This window comes from Pectinophora gossypiella, unplaced genomic scaffold, assembly GCF_024362695.1.
Source record: "Pectinophora gossypiella unplaced genomic scaffold, ilPecGoss1.1 Pgos_42, whole genome shotgun sequence".
In the NCBI taxonomy this organism is placed as follows: Eukaryota; Metazoa; Arthropoda; class Insecta; order Lepidoptera; family Gelechiidae; genus Pectinophora; species Pectinophora gossypiella.
In genome coordinates, this window is record NW_026063252.1 from 152216 (window position 1) to 169538 (window position 17323).

Consider the following 17323-nt stretch of genomic DNA (forward strand, 5'->3'; position numbering starts at 1 on the left):
CCTAAACACACATTTGTCTCAAAACAGTGATTCATTTCGTTTATAAGATAAACAAATGAAATTCTAATTTTGAATTTAGAATTTTCGCTTATTACTGTAATGGCCAAACTGCCAGCTATACATTTATGTATTTTTTTTCATCGTATGAATTCTTTTTTGTGTTAAATTCGGACAGAAACAATGAAAACGGAAGTGTTTCGATTTTTTTGATGAGAAGTGTATTATATTAGACTTAAAAATACTTTCTAAAAAAGAGTTGATATCTCGAGACATCGGTAATAGATATACTTAAGTACCTAACAATGAATATGGATGTTTACAGTTTTTTCCTAACGTGTCTGTTTCTCGAAGATATACTTAAATGTAGCGATAATAAATTTACCATAATACATAACCGAGGAATATCCGTCGGGGGCTGCCTTTTCTATATGAAATTTCAACAAAAAATTAATCATACTCATAAGTGTATTTTATGTCGTCGTTAAACATCTACAATTCTTCAATAATTGTATTCACGTCACTAGAAAAACTTTAGCTGGGTTAATGGCATTCATTATGTAACACTCTAACCACTTTGAATGAGCATCTATTATGACTAAAAATTGTTTTCCTTCTAATGACAACATATCGAGATGAATCCGGTCCCAAGGACGGTTCGGGTACGGCCACACCGCGAGCGGAGAGCGCGGTGGTGCCGTCCGTAATGTATTACAGATAGTACAGTTTCCAATTTTTTGTTCTATATGTTTGTCTATATTAGGCCACCACATACGTGCTCTCGCTTCCGTCTTAGTTTTCACAATTCCAAAATGCGCGCTATGTAACTCGTCTAGCAGCCGCTCCCTAAATACCGTAGGTATAATCAATTTGTGACCGCGTAACAGACAACCCTTTTCTATTGATAATTCACATCGACAATCAAAATATGGTTTCAAATTTAAATCTGTTATTTTACTCGGCCAACCATTTTTAATGTAATTTGTAATTATTTTTAAAGTTTTATCTGTTTTTATTTCTTGTTTTATCATTTCAACCGTTAATGGTTTTATTACGGAATCTGCTATAAAATTTATATACAAAGCGCTTTCTATCTTAGGCTCGCTTTCATCCTGACCACAACTTACTGACCTTGATAAGAAATCAGCTACATTTTCTTCACTTTTAATATATTCAATATGAAAATTATATGCCGATATAAATAAAGCATACCGCTGTAACCTATTAGCTGCCATCTCTGGCACCCCCTTTTTACTCCCAAAAATGGATAATAAAGGTTTGTGGTCCGTGCGGAGCAGAAATGGAACCGTGCGACCGTAAAGATAATTATGAAACTTTTTTATTGCAAAAATTATAGCTGCAGCTTCTTTCTGAATCTGAGCATAATTTGCCTCCGCCTTAGAAAGCGAGCGCGACGCATACGCAACTACGCGCTCGCCGACGCGTCACCACCGTCGGCAGCTCCGGCGAGTAGTGCGCCAGCACGCGCTCGCCGGCGAGCTCTTCTTTAATCTTCCTAAAAGCGCGCTCCTCAACATCACTCCAACTCCATTTAACTCCTTTTTTTAATAAATTATGCAACGGACTTAACACACTCGATGTATTCGGTACGAAACACCGGTAATAGTTCACCATCCCTAAAAAAGATTTAACTTCATTAACATTCTTGGGACTCTGACAATTTAAAATTGCATCAATTTTCTTTTGTGAGCCATTCCATGTAAACCATTCCTATCTATTTTTTTTATTTTATTTATTTATTTATTTATTTTATTTATTTATTTAATGTTCGGAGAAACAACAGCTATAATTAATTTAGTAGCAACTTATGGTAAAAACAGAAAGCCAATTATAGTTCCTCGCAGATAGCAAATTGAAAAAAAAAAAAAAAACAAACAAAAAGGTTTGCACTAATGCACATTACACTAGGCATAATAACAAAGTCAGCAGTTAACCATTACTGTCTCAAAAACACAAAATGTACAAAAAGGCTACACTCACAATGCACGCGTCATTCAACCTAGATACACTACTATTTATTCTATGCTACAGGTTAAAGAATTGCTTGCTAATCTCACGTCTCGCTGCCTCACAACCAGTGTTGAACAAATCTAATTCAGTTGTAGCGCATAGGTTATTAAAACCATGGGTTCTCATCGCGAACATTAGGAAACATTGTTCAAAAAAATTTCAATAGATGACGCTAATAGTACCGATTTGTAATTAAAGTTTCTTTAAAAGCCAATAATCGATAAATGGGCACTAAAATTATGTTTTATAATTTAAAAGTTATACTCCAACCAAAAGTTAATCAAAGATATTGGCATTTAATGGAGATTTTTATATTTTTAAATTTAGTGGTTACTCTAGCGGATTTACGTCGGAACTACGTCGAGTATGGAGCTTGTTGAGGGGTTGAACGTTCTCGTTTTTATTAACGCCATCTATAATTATGTGTAAGAAGCTCGCTTAAAGTTGCGCCATCTATCGTTAATTATTGCAACATCGATCTAGCTTTGCCACAGATAATAAAATATTACGTTTTTAAAAGATTGTGTTTATTTGCAAAATATATTTTATTGAATTAATTAAATGTTTAGTTGTAATTCTCATAAATTATGGGAGATACAATATCAAATTTAAAAAAAAAATATAACCTGTATAAATATCATTTAAAACTAAATTTGAGAACAAAAAAAAAACGCAACTTTCAAATAACGTAGGTAGGTTAGTAACCTACCTATGTTTAAAAATGTTTGTTTTCGTTTGAATTACGAGTCGAACGCGCCTTCTACGTTTTGTGTATTGTGGTTTACAAACTAACCCTGGACTGAAATCGGACTTTGATTTGGCTTCATGAAACCTGCTTTCACGTAGCGGCACAGGAACAGTGGTTATAAAAAATGTCTGCACACAATTGTTCTTATTATAATTGTACAAATTCTTCGGAACAGAAGTCAATGTTCCGTTTTCCGTGGGATGACGTCAACCGCCTAAAAGTATGGCTTGAGAATTGCGGTAAGTAGTTAAATGTTTACTTTTATTTATTTTTAATATTAAACTGCAAAAAGTTATCAAACAAACAATTTGATAGAATCAATGACAATCAAAACTGGAATAAAATAAAAAGAAATACCTAATTAACATGGTGGGAAAGTTATTGCCACTCCCCCTACTTGCTAGACTATTATTTTGGTACCTAATCGGTTTATCATTTGTCACCATTTATCATTTAGTTTACCATAATTAATGTAATACTTAAACTCAAGCTGAGATCAACAGTTTAGAGTAGTAGAACAGTTTTTTCTGTCTGAAGAACATAATATAATTAGGTATTGTGCTCAATGTCAATTTGGAATTATTAAATTAACTTTTGTACAATTGGGTAATTTAGCATGGCATATAGATATACTAATCAAACTTGAAAATCATAATTAGTGATTTTTAACATATTCTTACTGGGAACTCAGGGCCTCCAGATTCTGAACCAATTGCTATAACTACTAAAGCACTGGAATAGTCAAAAACTTGTAAAGTACCTACTATATACCAATACTGTATGCGATGGATTTATATTTCCAAGTGAACTGTGGAATAAAAGGGACAAAAGTTAAAAAAAAAGTCAATCAAGTACATAATTATTGCTGAATTTTGGACTGTTTTATTGAACATTTTATAGACCAGGGCGGTTAAAATAGCCACATCGAAGCAATTCATCTAAGAAAGCAATATTTCAGTTTCACATTTGTGCATATAAAAGTAAGTGTGCGATGCAAACAAATGTCAAATAGCAATATTGCTTTCTTAGATGAATTGCTTTGATGTAGCCATTTTGGCCCCCCAGATATCTACTTACACATTTACTTTTAATTTAAGATGAAAATAAATAAAAATAAAACATTAATTTATTTCTTCTTATACAGTCTTAATAGATACCTAAGATAAACTACTATCTACCAAACCTACAGTTTTGTACCAATTTCACACATCGGGACTGTGTACAGAAGCCAGGAACCCAAATGAGGTATACCTAGTATCTTGGTCTCGCTCACACCTGACCACCTTTCAGCAGGTAACAATCTATACATACATTATGTATAGGTAGGTACCTACAAGAACTTAATAAGACATGTCAAAAGTTGCTGTTTTAGTAGATTCTGCCTCTGTGTATTATTGATTAGAACATTAGGCTTATGATCTGGAGGTCCGGGTACTGTTTCTGATATTATCAAAATTACTTTGTGAGATTATTCATCACAAATCAAATATTTTTAATGATCACAAACAGTCAGAACATACAAAAATTTATGCAACATACCTACTACAGTACACATGGGAGGCCTGTTTAAGCAATTTCTTCCAGGGAACCACTACCATGATCCAACCATTAATCTTTGTTTAGTTATGACATTGCGGACTAAGTCACTTAATTGTCCGAAAAAGTAAGAGTAAGCTTTGCTTCAGAAATTATATAGTTGGTCCGGGCTACCACCAAAACGATTACCTCCTGTTATTTGAGGGTAGAGACGATCCAGCAGTGGAACATCTATAGGCTATTTATGTTTTATTGAAAATTATATTCTTTTCTTGTAGGTAATATGAACATTGCCCACTTGCCTGCAGAAAATTTGCGGTCAAGGTATTTATGCATTGACCATTTCAATATCAAGTATGTACGAAATGAGACTGGTCATAGAAAAAGACTCCAGAGAAGTGCAGTTCCAGAACCATATCAGACTCAAGACGTTCAAAATCGCTCAAGCACTTCCTCACCAGGTAAGCACAATTAATTTGTCAAGTTATTACCTACAATTGGGTAGGTAGGTACTTACCTACCACTGAATTAATACAAATACAATCAAATTTTTATTGTAGGTTAGTTAGGTACCTACCTATTGCTTGAATATCTACATAATATTGGGTTTTAGTATAGTGATAGTGAGTTATTACCTACCGACCTTGAGTTTTTTTGAAATGTTAGGTACCTAGCTAATTACAACTTACCTACTACTTAGATGTAGACAAGTTAATGTAGGTACCTACCTACCTAGTTAAATGTTTAAAGTAGGGGATAGGTTGTTTGTATGAAGTGTCCGGGCTGTGATGATAGATAGGTTCGATAGGTGCCTATAGACGTCTCGATTCCGAACCATTTTCAGTAACTAAACTATAATAAAGCCGTATTAACATAAATTGTAGGGTTTAAAATAATTAAAGACGTAAAATATTACTTTATTGTACCTATACCAAGATACCTACCTACTATCTATAATACCTACTTAATACCTTAATGACAAATTGACAGCCTCCGTGGTCTAGTGGTTAGAGCGATAGGCTCGCACGCGCGCACGCTGAGACACACCCCGTGGCCCTCCGAGCGATAACAGAGAGCCACTACATGGACGACTTCGTGGAGAGCTACGCGACCAAGAAGGAAGCAACACGAGCAGTACACGAAGTAACCTACGTACACGAGCAAGCCGGGTTCATACTAGCCGGCTGGAACTCGAGTAGTGAAGACGTAATACGAGACATACCCCCGGACCGCCGCGCGCAGCTACCTAAGGAAATGGGAACCGCTGGTCATCAAGGCAAGACTCTAGGTCTAATATGGGAGGCCACTAAAGATGAACTAATGTTCAACACCGCGCTGCCTAGGGTACCGGAGGAGGTCAAGACGTCAGCACGCCCGCCGACTAAGCGCGAAGCCCTCAGCGCTGTCATGTCGATCTTCGACCCACTTGGACTGCTAAGCCATCTCACCATAACGGCTAAAATCCTACTGCAAGACTTATGGAGACAACAGAGGATAGGATGGGATGACCAAGTGCCGGAAGAAGCCGCCGAGGACTTCACTAAATGGATACGAGCGGTCGACAGCGTGCGAGAAGTTAAACTGCCCCGTTGCTATGCGCCAACGAGGGGAGTACTGGAACGTCAGCTACACGTATTTAACGACGCGAGCGACAGAGCGTACGCCACGGTAGCGTACTGGCGAATCAAGTACGAAAACGGAGAGGTCATCATCACGCTCGCCGGCGCAAAGGCTAAGGTAGCACCGGTGAAGGCACAGAGCATACCGCGACTGGAACTGCAAGCCAGCCTCATAGGCGCACGATTCGCCCACAGTATACAAGAAGAACATAGACAGAAGGCTGACAGGATCGTGCTCTGGTCAGACTCGAAGACCGCTCTCCACTGGATTCGCAACGACATCATCAAGTACACGCCGTACGTAGCTCACCGCGTAGGCGAGATCGCTAACCTCACGCACATCGAACAATGGAGATGGATACCGAGCGAGTTAAATGTAGCCGACGACGCCACACGACCTAACTACGAGGTGCGAGCCGACCAAAGATGGTTCATTGGCCCGGCGTTCCTCCGGGAAGAAGAAGAAAGGTGGCCATCGGAACGCACCGAAGAGGAAAATGACAACGGACAAGACGAGATAGTCTGCGCCACGGACAACAGCGAGGGGCCGGCCTACCTACCTGACATAAGTCGGTTCTCCTCTTACGAGAGACTCGTACGTGCGACAGCCTACGTCTTACTAGCCGTCGATAAAATGAAGAAACGAACGCGAACACTGAAACTCGCCCATATCACAAAGGCAGAAGAGCTATGGTATAAGAAAATGCAAGAGGACTCGTACTCCGACGAAATAGAACGACTGAAAAAGGACTTGAAGTTACGTCCGAACAGCGCGCTGCGTAAGCTCGACCCACGGATAGACGACAGAGGCTTACTTACACTACACGGTCGCGTGGGCGTGGCGAGAATAAGCGAGCAGTCAAAAAGTCCGCTAATAATGGACGGCCGCCACGCTTTCACCCGGCTACTCGTCGCGCACGCACACAAGGCGGCGAACCACGCCAACCGAGAGCAAGTTGTCAACGACCTGAAACAGAAGTTCTATATCACACGTATACGACCTACAGTACGAGCCGTGGAGCATTCATGTCAACTCTGCAAAGTGAAGAAAGCCAGACCGAGACCGCAAGTTCACGGAGACCTGCCCTACGAAAGACTCGCAGCGCACGCGAGGCCATTTAGCTACACGGGCCTCGACTTTTTCGGCCCTATGTACGTGACGGTCGGGCGACATAAGGAAAAGCGCTGGGGCGCCCTGTTTACGTGTCTCACTACGCGAGCGGTCCATATAGAGATCTCACCGTCGCTATCTACGGATTCTGTTATTATGTGCCTACGGCGGATGGCGGCGCGGCGGGGGTGGCCAGTAACAATCTACAGCGATAATGGGACGAACTTTCATGGCGCGGACGAAGAGCTGCGAGCAGCGCAGCGAGAATGGGGTCCACAACTCAAGGACTTCGCTCTACTACAACGAACGAACTGGAAATACATCGCACCCGGGGCACCGAATCAAGGTGGAGCATGGGAGCGGCTAATACGCTTGGTTAAGACAGCGTTAGTCGCCACACTACACGAGCGCTACCCCAGGGACGAAGTACTCGCCACATTACTTACGGAGGCAGAGTACACTGTCAACGCACGCCCTCTCACTCACGTGCCTGTTGAGCCAGGAGACATGGAGGCGCTAACACCGAATCACTTCCTACTGGGGACCTCCGGCGGCCTACCGACTACCGGGCCGTGCAGGGAGGTAGACAGGAGGACCTGGAGAGCCACGCAGGCGCTGGCTGACGTGTTTTGGCGTCGATGGCTAACGGAGTACCTACCTACACACATACCACGTGGAGGCACACGGAGCGGGCGCGGAGCGGACCTGAAAGTTGGTGACGTCGTGATTATCACTGATCCAGTACTGCCGAGGAACATCTGGCCACGAGGTGAAGTAATCAGACTGCATCAAGGACCCGACGGACTGACCAGAGTCGCTGACATACGAACAAGAGGAGGGATATTCCGCCGACCTCTACGACGTCTCGCCGTCCTCCCGGTGAAAGAGGGCTGCGAAGATCTACGCCGAGGGGAGGATGTTACGGACAGCCGAGAAGAGGAGGTCGCGGGCTAAGAAAATTCACGCACGACCCGCTAATTGCGTCGCGAAACGGAGGAGCGACGCGGGGAGCGGTGCGAGGAGCGGATACATGGCGCGGCGCTCCTGATTGGCCGACGTAATGCGCGCACAGCCCGCTAGTTCCGGACCGAAGATTTCCAATAAGAATCTGATTGGACACGTCACGAATCACTTCTTCTCTACTTCTCTGATTTTACATCGATTTTCTATTTTTTACTTACGATTTTTACTTGTATTTTACCTTTGTATTTTTAATGTGGTTTACCAAATAAACCGGATCTTCACTTGCACCGCGGGTTTTCTTCAGTCCCAGCAAATAAAATCTGCATAAGCAACACCCATATTGATGGGATTGATAAAACCTACGTTATCCGCCATTTTGTAGCGGCCGCCATCTTGGATTTATAATGATAATGAATAAACATAATTGTATTGTCACCAAAATCCAAAGTGTATACAAAATTTCAGATTAATCGGTTGACAGGAAGAGGGTGAAATTTGAATTACTAAATTTGACCCAAGAATAAAACAAACGGGGTGAGCTAAATAAAACCGTTTAAAAATAACTACTGGTGTTGTTGATTGTCCAAGCCTGCTATCAAAAATATATATTAAGCCCCCTTATAGAAGTCTGCGTCACAATAATTTGATTTTTCTTCCGCGCGCTACTACTAACTATCGACAGAATACTTATATTTGGCGAGCCGCAAATAGTTTTAAGTCGATAGTTAGTAGTAGCGCGCGGAAGAAAAATCAAATTATTGTGACGCAGACTTCTATAAGGGGGCTTAATATATATTTTTGATAGCAGGCTTGGACAATCAACAACACCAGTAGTTATTTTTAAACGGTTTTATTTAGCTCACCCCGTTTGTTTTATTCTTGGGTCAAATTTAGTAATTCAAATTTCACCCTCTTCCTGTCAACCGATTAATCTGAAATTTTGTATACACTTTGGATTTTGGTGACAATACAATTATGTTTATTCATTATCATTATAAATCCAAGATGGCGGCCGCTACAAAATGGCGGATAACGTAGGTTTTATCAATCCCATCAATATGGGTGTTGCTTATGCAGATTTTATTTGCTGGGACTGAAGAAAACCCGCGGTGCAAGTGAAGATCCGGTTTATTTGGTAAACCACATTAAAAATACAAAGGTAAAATACAAGTAAAAATCGTAAGTAAAAAATAGAAAATCGATGTAAAATCAGAGAAGTAGAGAAGAAGTGATTCGTGACGTGTCCAATCAGATTCTTATTGGAAATCTTCGGTCCGGAACTAGCGGGCTGTGCGCGCATTACGTCGGCCAATCAGGAGCGCCGCGCCATGTATCCGCTCCTCGCACCGCTCCCCGCGTCGCTCCTCCGTTTCGCGACGCAATTAGCGGGTCGTGCGTGAATTTTCTTAGCCCGCGACCTCCTCTTCTCGGCTGTCCGTAACATCCTCCCCTCGGCGTAGATCTTCGCAGCCCTCTTTCACCGGGAGGACGGCGAGACGTCGTAGAGGTCGGCGGAATATCCCTCCTCTTGTTCGTATGTCAGCGACTCTGGTCAGTCCGTCGGGTCCTTGATGCAGTCTGATTACTTCACCTCGTGGCCAGATGTTCCTCGGCAGTACTGGATCAGTGATAATCACGACGTCACCAACTTTCAGGTCCGCTCCGCGCCCGCTCCGTGTGCCTCCACGTGGTATGTGTGTAGGTAGGTACTCCGTTAGCCATCGACGCCAAAACACGTCAGCCAGCGCCTGCGTGGCTCTCCAGGTCCTCCTGTCTACCTCCCTGCACGGCCCGGTAGTCGGTAGGCCGCCGGAGGTCCCCAGTAGGAAGTGATTCGGTGTTAGCGCCTCCATGTCTCCTGGCTCAACAGGCACGTGAGTGAGAGGGCGTGCGTTGACAGTGTACTCTGCCTCCGTAAGTAATGTGGCGAGTACTTCGTCCCTGGGGTAGCGCTCGTGTAGTGTGGCGACTAACGCTGTCTTAACCAAGCGTATTAGCCGCTCCCATGCTCCACCTTGATTCGGTGCCCCGGGTGCGATGTATTTCCAGTTCGTTCGTTGTAGTAGAGCGAAGTCCTTGAGTTGTGGACCCCATTCTCGCTGCGCTGCTCGCAGCTCTTCGTCCGCGCCATGAAAGTTCGTCCCATTATCGCTGTAGATTGTTACTGGCCACCCCCGCCGCGCCGCCATCCGCCGTAGGCACATAATAACAGAATCCGTAGATAGCGACGGTGAGATCTCTATATGGACCGCTCGCGTAGTGAGACACGTAAACAGGGCGCCCCAGCGCTTTTCCTTATGTCGCCCGACCGTCACGTACATAGGGCCGAAAAAGTCGAGGCCCGTGTAGCTAAATGGCCTCGCGTGCGCTGCGAGTCTTTCGTAGGGCAGGTCTCCGTGAACTTGCGGTCTCGGTCTGGCTTTCTTCACTTTGCAGAGTTGACATGAATGCTCCACGGCTCGTACTGTAGGTCGTATACGTGTGATATAGAACTTCTGTTTCAGGTCGTTGACAACTTGCTCTCGGTTGGCGTGGTTCGCCGCCTTGTGTGCGTGCGCGACGAGTAGCCGGGTGAAAGCGTGGCGGCCGTCCATTATTAGCGGACTTTTTGACTGCTCGCTTATTCTCGCCACGCCCACGCGACCGTGTAGTGTAAGTAAGCCTCTGTCGTCTATCCGTGGGTCGAGCTTACGCAGCGCGCTGTTCGGACGTAACTTCAAGTCCTTTTTCAGTCGTTCTATTTCGTCGGAGTACGAGTCCTCTTGCATTTTCTTATACCATAGCTCTTCTGCCTTTGTGATATGGGCGAGTTTCAGTGTTCGCGTTCGTTTCTTCATTTTATCGACGGCTAGTAAGACGTAGGCTGTCGCACGTACGAGTCTCTCGTAAGAGGAGAACCGACTTATGTCAGGTAGGTAGGCCGGCCCCTCGCTGTTGTCCGTGGCGCAGACTATCTCGTCTTGTCCGTTGTCATTTTCCTCTTCGGTGCGTTCCGATGGCCACCTTTCTTCTTCTTCCCGGAGGAACGCCGGGCCAATGAACCATCTTTGGTCGGCTCGCACCTCGTAGTTAGGTCGTGTGGCGTCGTCGGCTACATTTAACTCGCTCGGTATCCATCTCCATTGTTCGATGTGCGTGAGGTTAGCGATCTCGCCTACGCGGTGAGCTACGTACGGCGTGTACTTGATGATGTCGTTGCGAATCCAGTGGAGAGCGGTCTTCGAGTCTGACCAGAGCACGATCCTGTCAGCCTTCTGTCTATGTTCTTCTTGTATACTGTGGGCGAATCGTGCGCCTATGAGGCTGGCTTGCAGTTCCAGTCGCGGTATGCTCTGTGCCTTCACCGGTGCTACCTTAGCCTTTGCGCCGGCGAGCGTGATGATGACCTCTCCGTTTTCGTACTTGATTCGCCAGTACGCTACCGTGGCGTACGCTCTGTCGCTCGCGTCGTTAAATACGTGTAGCTGACGTTCCAGTACTCCCCTCGTTGGCGCATAGCAACGGGGCAGTTTAACTTCTCGCACGCTGTCGACCGCTCGTATCCATTTAGTGAAGTCCTCGGCGGCTTCTTCCGGCACTTGGTCATCCCATCCTATCCTCTGTTGTCTCCATAAGTCTTGCAGTAGGATTTTAGCCGTTATGGTGAGATGGCTTAGCAGTCCAAGTGGGTCGAAGATCGACATGACAGCGCTGAGGGCTTCGCGCTTAGTCGGCGGGCGTGCTGACGTCTTGACCTCCTCCGGTACCCTAGGCAGCGCGGTGTTGAACATTAGTTCATCTTTAGTGGCCTCCCATATTAGACCTAGAGTCTTGCCTTGATGACCAGCGGTTCCCATTTCCTTAGGTAGCTGCGCGCGGCGGTCCGGGGGTATGTCTCGTATTACGTCTTCACTACTCGAGTTCCAGCCGGCTAGTATGAACCCGGCTTGCTCGTGTACGTAGGTTACTTCGTGTACTGCTCGTGTTGCTTCCTTCTTGGTCGCGTAGCTCTCCACGAAGTCGTCCATGTAGTGGCTCTCTGTTATCGCTCGGAGGGCCACGGGGTGTGTCTCAGCGTGCGCGCGTGCGTTGTGGTTGCGCACACTGTGCGCTAGGAATGGTGAGCTCCGGGCGCCGAATATCATCGATGACATGACGTATTCCGTGGGTGGCTTCTTTCGTTCGTTACCTCTCCACAGGAACATTTGAGCCGGTCGATCTTCAGGGCGAATCTTTACTTGTAAAAACATCTCACGTATGTCGGCGGTGACGGCGACCTCTTTCTCCCGGAAGCGATAGAGAATTCCCGGTAAGGCTCGCAGTAAGTCGGGTCCATCTAGGAGGTGATCGTTCAGGCTCTCTCCTCTCGACTTGGCGGCTGCGTCGAAGACTAGGCGTACCTTCCCTGGCTTGTTAGGGTTCGTCACGGCGAAGTGAGGTAGGTACCATGACTTGTCGTTGTCTCTCTCGTCTCCGTTAGCTACTGCGGCGTATCCCTTCGTGAGTAGGTTCTCTATCTGGCTTGTGTAGGCTGCCTGGAATTCGGGGGACTGATCCATCTTCCTCTCGATAGTCCGCAGTCTCCTGAAAGCCATTTCATAGCTGGGCGGCATGACTACTTGCTCGTCTCTCCATGGCAGGCCCACTTGATATCTTCCGTTGACTCGTTCGATGGTTTTATTGAAGATGTCGATCGCTCTCTCTTCGGCCTTCCTCGGCTTCGTTATCAAGGCAATTCCTAGGGCGTCGACGTCGTAGTGTGTTTTGATGAGCGCGTTTAATTCCTCATCTTCATTAGCGAAGTTCCTCACGTCTTTTTCCGTCTTGGCGTGTACGTGGAGGACTAGCTGATCCTCCCCTCGGTACAAGCTCCGCGGCACCGTGCCATGTATCGTCCATCCCAGCTCGGTGCGTGATGCGATGGGCTCGTAGCGTTTGCCGATGAGGATTTCCTTCGAGATAATCAGATGCCAGTTGTCGGCGCCGATCAGTAGGCTCGGGCGCGCCGATTCGTAACTCATGTCATCGAGTGGTAGGTGCTTCAAGTGTTCGTATTCGACGAACTTCCTTTTCACCGTCTGGCTTCCGATCGTAAGTTGTTTCACCGTGTGGGCGGTGATGACGTGAAACTGCTCTTCGTGTTGGCCTCGTACTTCAATCTTGACGACACGACTTTGCGTCTCCTTTTGACTCGCTGTGGCCCCGTGTATGTGTAGCGGGCTCACATGTCCTCTGGCGCCGAGGTCGTTCGCTAGGCCTTCGTCCATGAGCGTGATGGTAGCGCCTTCGTCTAGTAGCGCGTACCTCTTCAATGACGGTCCTCCCGGTACGCGTATCTCCACCGGGCACACCTTCAATAACACCTTGACCGGGCCGCTTGTAGTGGCCGACGCGGACAAGACATTTTCCTCGTTTACTGGCGGTGACTTCGGTTGAGCAGCTGCGGCGGGCGACTTGTCCATATGCAACGTACTGTGGTGAGGTAAGAGACAGTTTTCTATTCCGCACCTCTTTGCTTTACATGTGAATCTCCTGTGCTTTCTGTTGATGCACTTGAAGCATATTTTCTCTTCTTTCACCCACTGCCATCGTTCGCTGACCGTCATCCTCTTGTATTTCTTACAATCGGGTACGTCGTGGTTGCCGCCGCAGCATAGACATCGTTTTGTGACGGCTTCCTTTTCTCTCTCGACGGTCGGTGCGGTGGGTGTTTCAGTGGTTGCGTAGACTTTCACGTCTTTACGTGGCCTTTCACGTGAAAACGACTTCTTTTCTTGATTGTTGAAAGTCTCCTTCAGCGACTGGGGCGATGTGGCGTATGAAAATCGCATCGCACGGTCGGCCTCACGTTCCAAAAATCTTGACAGCGTTGCTATCTCGGCTTCCGATGGGTCTCCGTGTTCGTAGGCAAAGTCATACCACCTAGACTTGAGATGTGGGCTTAGCTTCTCGATGACCTCTCGTGTGAGCATGGGGTTTCGGAGATATCCTCTTTCATCGATGCCACCTAACACGCATACGATGTTCTTTAACTTGACCGCGAGGGTGTTCAATTCGCCCGCGGACGTACCGGACTTAGGTAACTTCTTTATATCTTCCATCGCTCGTTCGATCAACATCTCTGGTCTTCCAAAACATTGCTCCAGTGTTCGCATAATCTCGTCGGGGCTAGTCGCCGAGTATAGCAGCGCGGCGACTGTCTCCTGTGCTTTCCCTCGTAGACAGTTCCGTAGCCGTGCGAGGTTCTCGTAGTCTGAATACTTGTACATCGCCGTAGAATCCCGCATGGCCGCCTTGAAGGGTAGCCATTCCGTCGCGGCGCCGCTGAACGTAGGCAGCTCGTGGGCTTGGCGGGGCACCGGACGTTTATTCACGATCTTTTCTAGCGCTTGTGCTATTCTATCGACCGTGTCCTCTTCTTTATTCGTCGCATGAAAGCTCGTACGTTGATTAGGAATAGGGCTAGGTGGGCGTAGTTCCCTCTCTTTCCCTCGTGCCTCTCGATTCCATCTTCCATCTCGCTCGCTCGCGTGCGCGTTTCTCGCGCATAGAACAGGCTCCATACTGTGCTGAGGCGGGCGTCGTCCCTCCCCCCGCGGCTGGCTGTATTCCATTTCAATCAACCAGTCGTGGACGCGTTGCTGTTCCTCCGTATGCGTTTCAGCGGCGATTTCCTGTTCATCGATTTGGCTTCCTCTTTCGCTTTCTTCCCTTATCATTGCGACGCTCCGTTCAAGTTTCGCCTTGACTTTGATGGCTTCTAGACGGAGTTCCTGCTGTTTCATTTCAGCTAATTGTATCTCCGCGTCGAGCTCGGCTTGTCTGATGCGCGCCGCCGTACTTGCTGTGGAGCGCATCGATCGCACGGAGCGGGTACTTGCTCTGACAGGCGGGACTTGCACCTGCCCCCCTTCCGTGGACGTGACGAGTCGTCGTTGCGGGACAACCGTGTTCGCGGACGCTGCCGACGTGCTGGCAGGCTGTTCACCGATGTGCATGGCTGACGTCGTGGTGCGCCGGAGCGCGGCCGTGTCTCTCTCGATGAGTACCATTGGCGCGGCGGAGGCGGGCGCGGACTTCTCTCTATCTTCAAAGGTCTTCTCTCTGACTTCAAAGGTGTTCTCTCTAGCTTCAAAGGTGTTCTCTCTAGCTTCAAAGGTCTTCTTGCTCCTCGTGATGGGCATTCTTCGGCGTAAGCCAGAAGCTACCGCAGCCTCGAAAAAGGCTATACGGCTAACTCGTAACCTCGAAAAAGGCTGTGCGAGTAGCGACTCCCGCTTCAAGGAGTCACTTTTCCGTCCTAACGGACGTATGATGTGCACACAGCCTCCCGTTGGCACCGTTAGGTGGACAAGACTGCGCTACCTTGTTGAAATTAGGACGTTGAAACTAGAAGTTGAAATTAAGAATATATCGATGTTTTTATATCGATGTTAGACCAATCTTCAGTCTTGCGGTTCTTGATTGTTCCTCTTCCCTCTTCAGACTTCCTCTTCCCTCTTCTGACTTCCTCTTCTCTCTTGAGACTTCCTCTTCTTTTTTCCGTATTAAGAGTAGGCCTTCTTTCTTGAGAATTCGTCTTCGTTCTTGAGGGTTCGTCTTCTTTCTTGAGGGTTCGTCTTCTTTCTTGAGGATTCAGGTTTCTTCTATCCGACGACGAAGGACCACCGCTGTTGCTTATGCAGATTTTATTTGCTGGGACTGAAGAAAACCCGCGGTGCAAGTGAAGATCCGGTTTATTTGGTAAACCACATTAAAAATACAAAGGTAAAATACAAGTAAAAATCGTAAGTAAAAAATAGAAAATCGATGTAAAATCAGAGAAGTAGAGAAGAAGTGATTCGTGACGTGTCCAATCAGATTCTTATTGGAAATCTTCGGTCCGGAACTAGCGGGCTGTGCGCGCATTACGTCGGCCAATCAGGAGCGCCGCGCCATGTATCTGCTCCTCGCGTCGCTCCCCGCGCCATGCCCCGCGTCGCTCCCCGCACCGCTCCCCGCGTCGCTCCTCCGTTTCGCGACGCAATTAGCGGGTCGTGCGTGAATTTTCTTAGCCCGCGACCTCCTCTTCTCGGCTGTCCGTAACAATGGGTATCAAATGAAAGGGCTCAACAAGCAGAATACAATATACTAAAAAAAAATTAAATCCAAGATGGCGGCCGCTACAAAATGGCGAATAACGTAGGTTTTATCAATCCCATCAATATAGGTATCAAATGAAAGGGCTCAACAAGCAGAACACAATATACTAAAAAAAAAAATCCAAGATGGCGGCCGGTACAAAATGGCGGATAACGTAGGTTTTATCAATCCTATCAATATGGGTATCAAATGAAAATGCTCAACCAGTAGAATACAATGTACTATATAAAATTAAAATCCAAGATGGCGGCCTCTACAAAATGGCGGATAACTTAGGTTTTATCAATCCCATCAACATGGGTATCAAATGAAAGGTCTCAACAAGTAGAATACAATTTACTATGCAAAATTAAACGGTTTTATATTTAGCTCACCCCGTTTGTTTTATTTATTCTTGGGTCAAATTTAGTAATTCAAATTTCACCCTCTTTCTGTCAACCAATTAATCTAAAATTTTTATACACTTTGGATTTTGGTGACAATACAATTATGTTTATTCATTATCATTATAAATCCAAGATGGCGGCCGCTACAAAATGGCGGATAACGTAGGTTTTATCAATCCCATCAATATGGGTATCAAATGAAAGGGCTCAACAAGCAGAATACAATATACTAAAAAAAATTAAATCCAAGATGGCGGCCGCTACAAAATGGCGGATAACGTAGGTTTTATCAATCCCATCAATATAGGTATCAAATGAAAGGGCTCAACAAGCAGAACACAATATACTAAAAAAAATTAAATCCAAGATGGCGGCCGGTACAAAATGGCGGATAACGTAGGTTTTATCAATCCTATCAATATGGGTATCAAATGAAAATGCTCAACCAGTAGAATACAATGTACTGTATAAAATTAAAATCCAAGATGGCGGCCTCTACAAAATGGCGGATAACTTAGGTTTTATCAATCCCATCAACATGGGTATCAAATGAAAGGTCTCAACAAGTAGAATACAATTTACTATGCAAAATGAAACGGTTTTATATTTAGCTCACCCCGTTTGTTTTATTTATTCTTGGGTCAAATTTAGTAATTCAAATTTCACCCTCTTTCTGTCAACCGATTAATCTAAAATTTTGTATACACTTTGGATTTTGGTGACAATACAATTATGTTTATTCATTATCATTATAAATCCAAGATGGCGGCCGCTACAAAATGGCGGATAACGTAGGTTTTATCAATCCATC

The 17323-nt window shown here is 45.6% G+C and overlaps 2 protein-coding genes across 2 annotated transcripts; one reads left to right on the plus strand and one right to left on the minus strand.

Moving 5' to 3' along the window:
* Positions 1-5395: 5395 nt before the first annotated feature.
* On the plus strand, positions 5396-7996 carry LOC126381275 (uncharacterized). Its single transcript, XM_050030771.1, has one exon. The coding sequence runs from the start codon at positions 5396-5398 to the stop codon at positions 7994-7996; it is 2601 nt and encodes an 866-aa protein (XP_049886728.1).
* A 1415-nt stretch (positions 7997-9411) lies between these two features.
* On the minus strand, positions 9412-15168 carry LOC126381276 (uncharacterized). The gene has a single exon (XM_050030772.1). It carries the CDS (start codon positions 15166-15168, stop codon positions 9412-9414), a length of 5757 nt encoding a protein of 1918 aa, XP_049886729.1.
* Positions 15169-17323: the final 2155 nt, after the last annotated feature.

Coding starts and splice junctions, on each gene's coding strand:
- LOC126381275 (XM_050030771.1), top strand. CDS start 5,396: ATGGACGACTTCGTGGAGAGCTACGCGACCAAGAAGGAAGCAACACGA.
- LOC126381276 (XM_050030772.1), bottom strand. CDS start 15,168: ATGCCCATCACGAGGAGCAAGAAGACCTTTGAAGCTAGAGAGAACACC.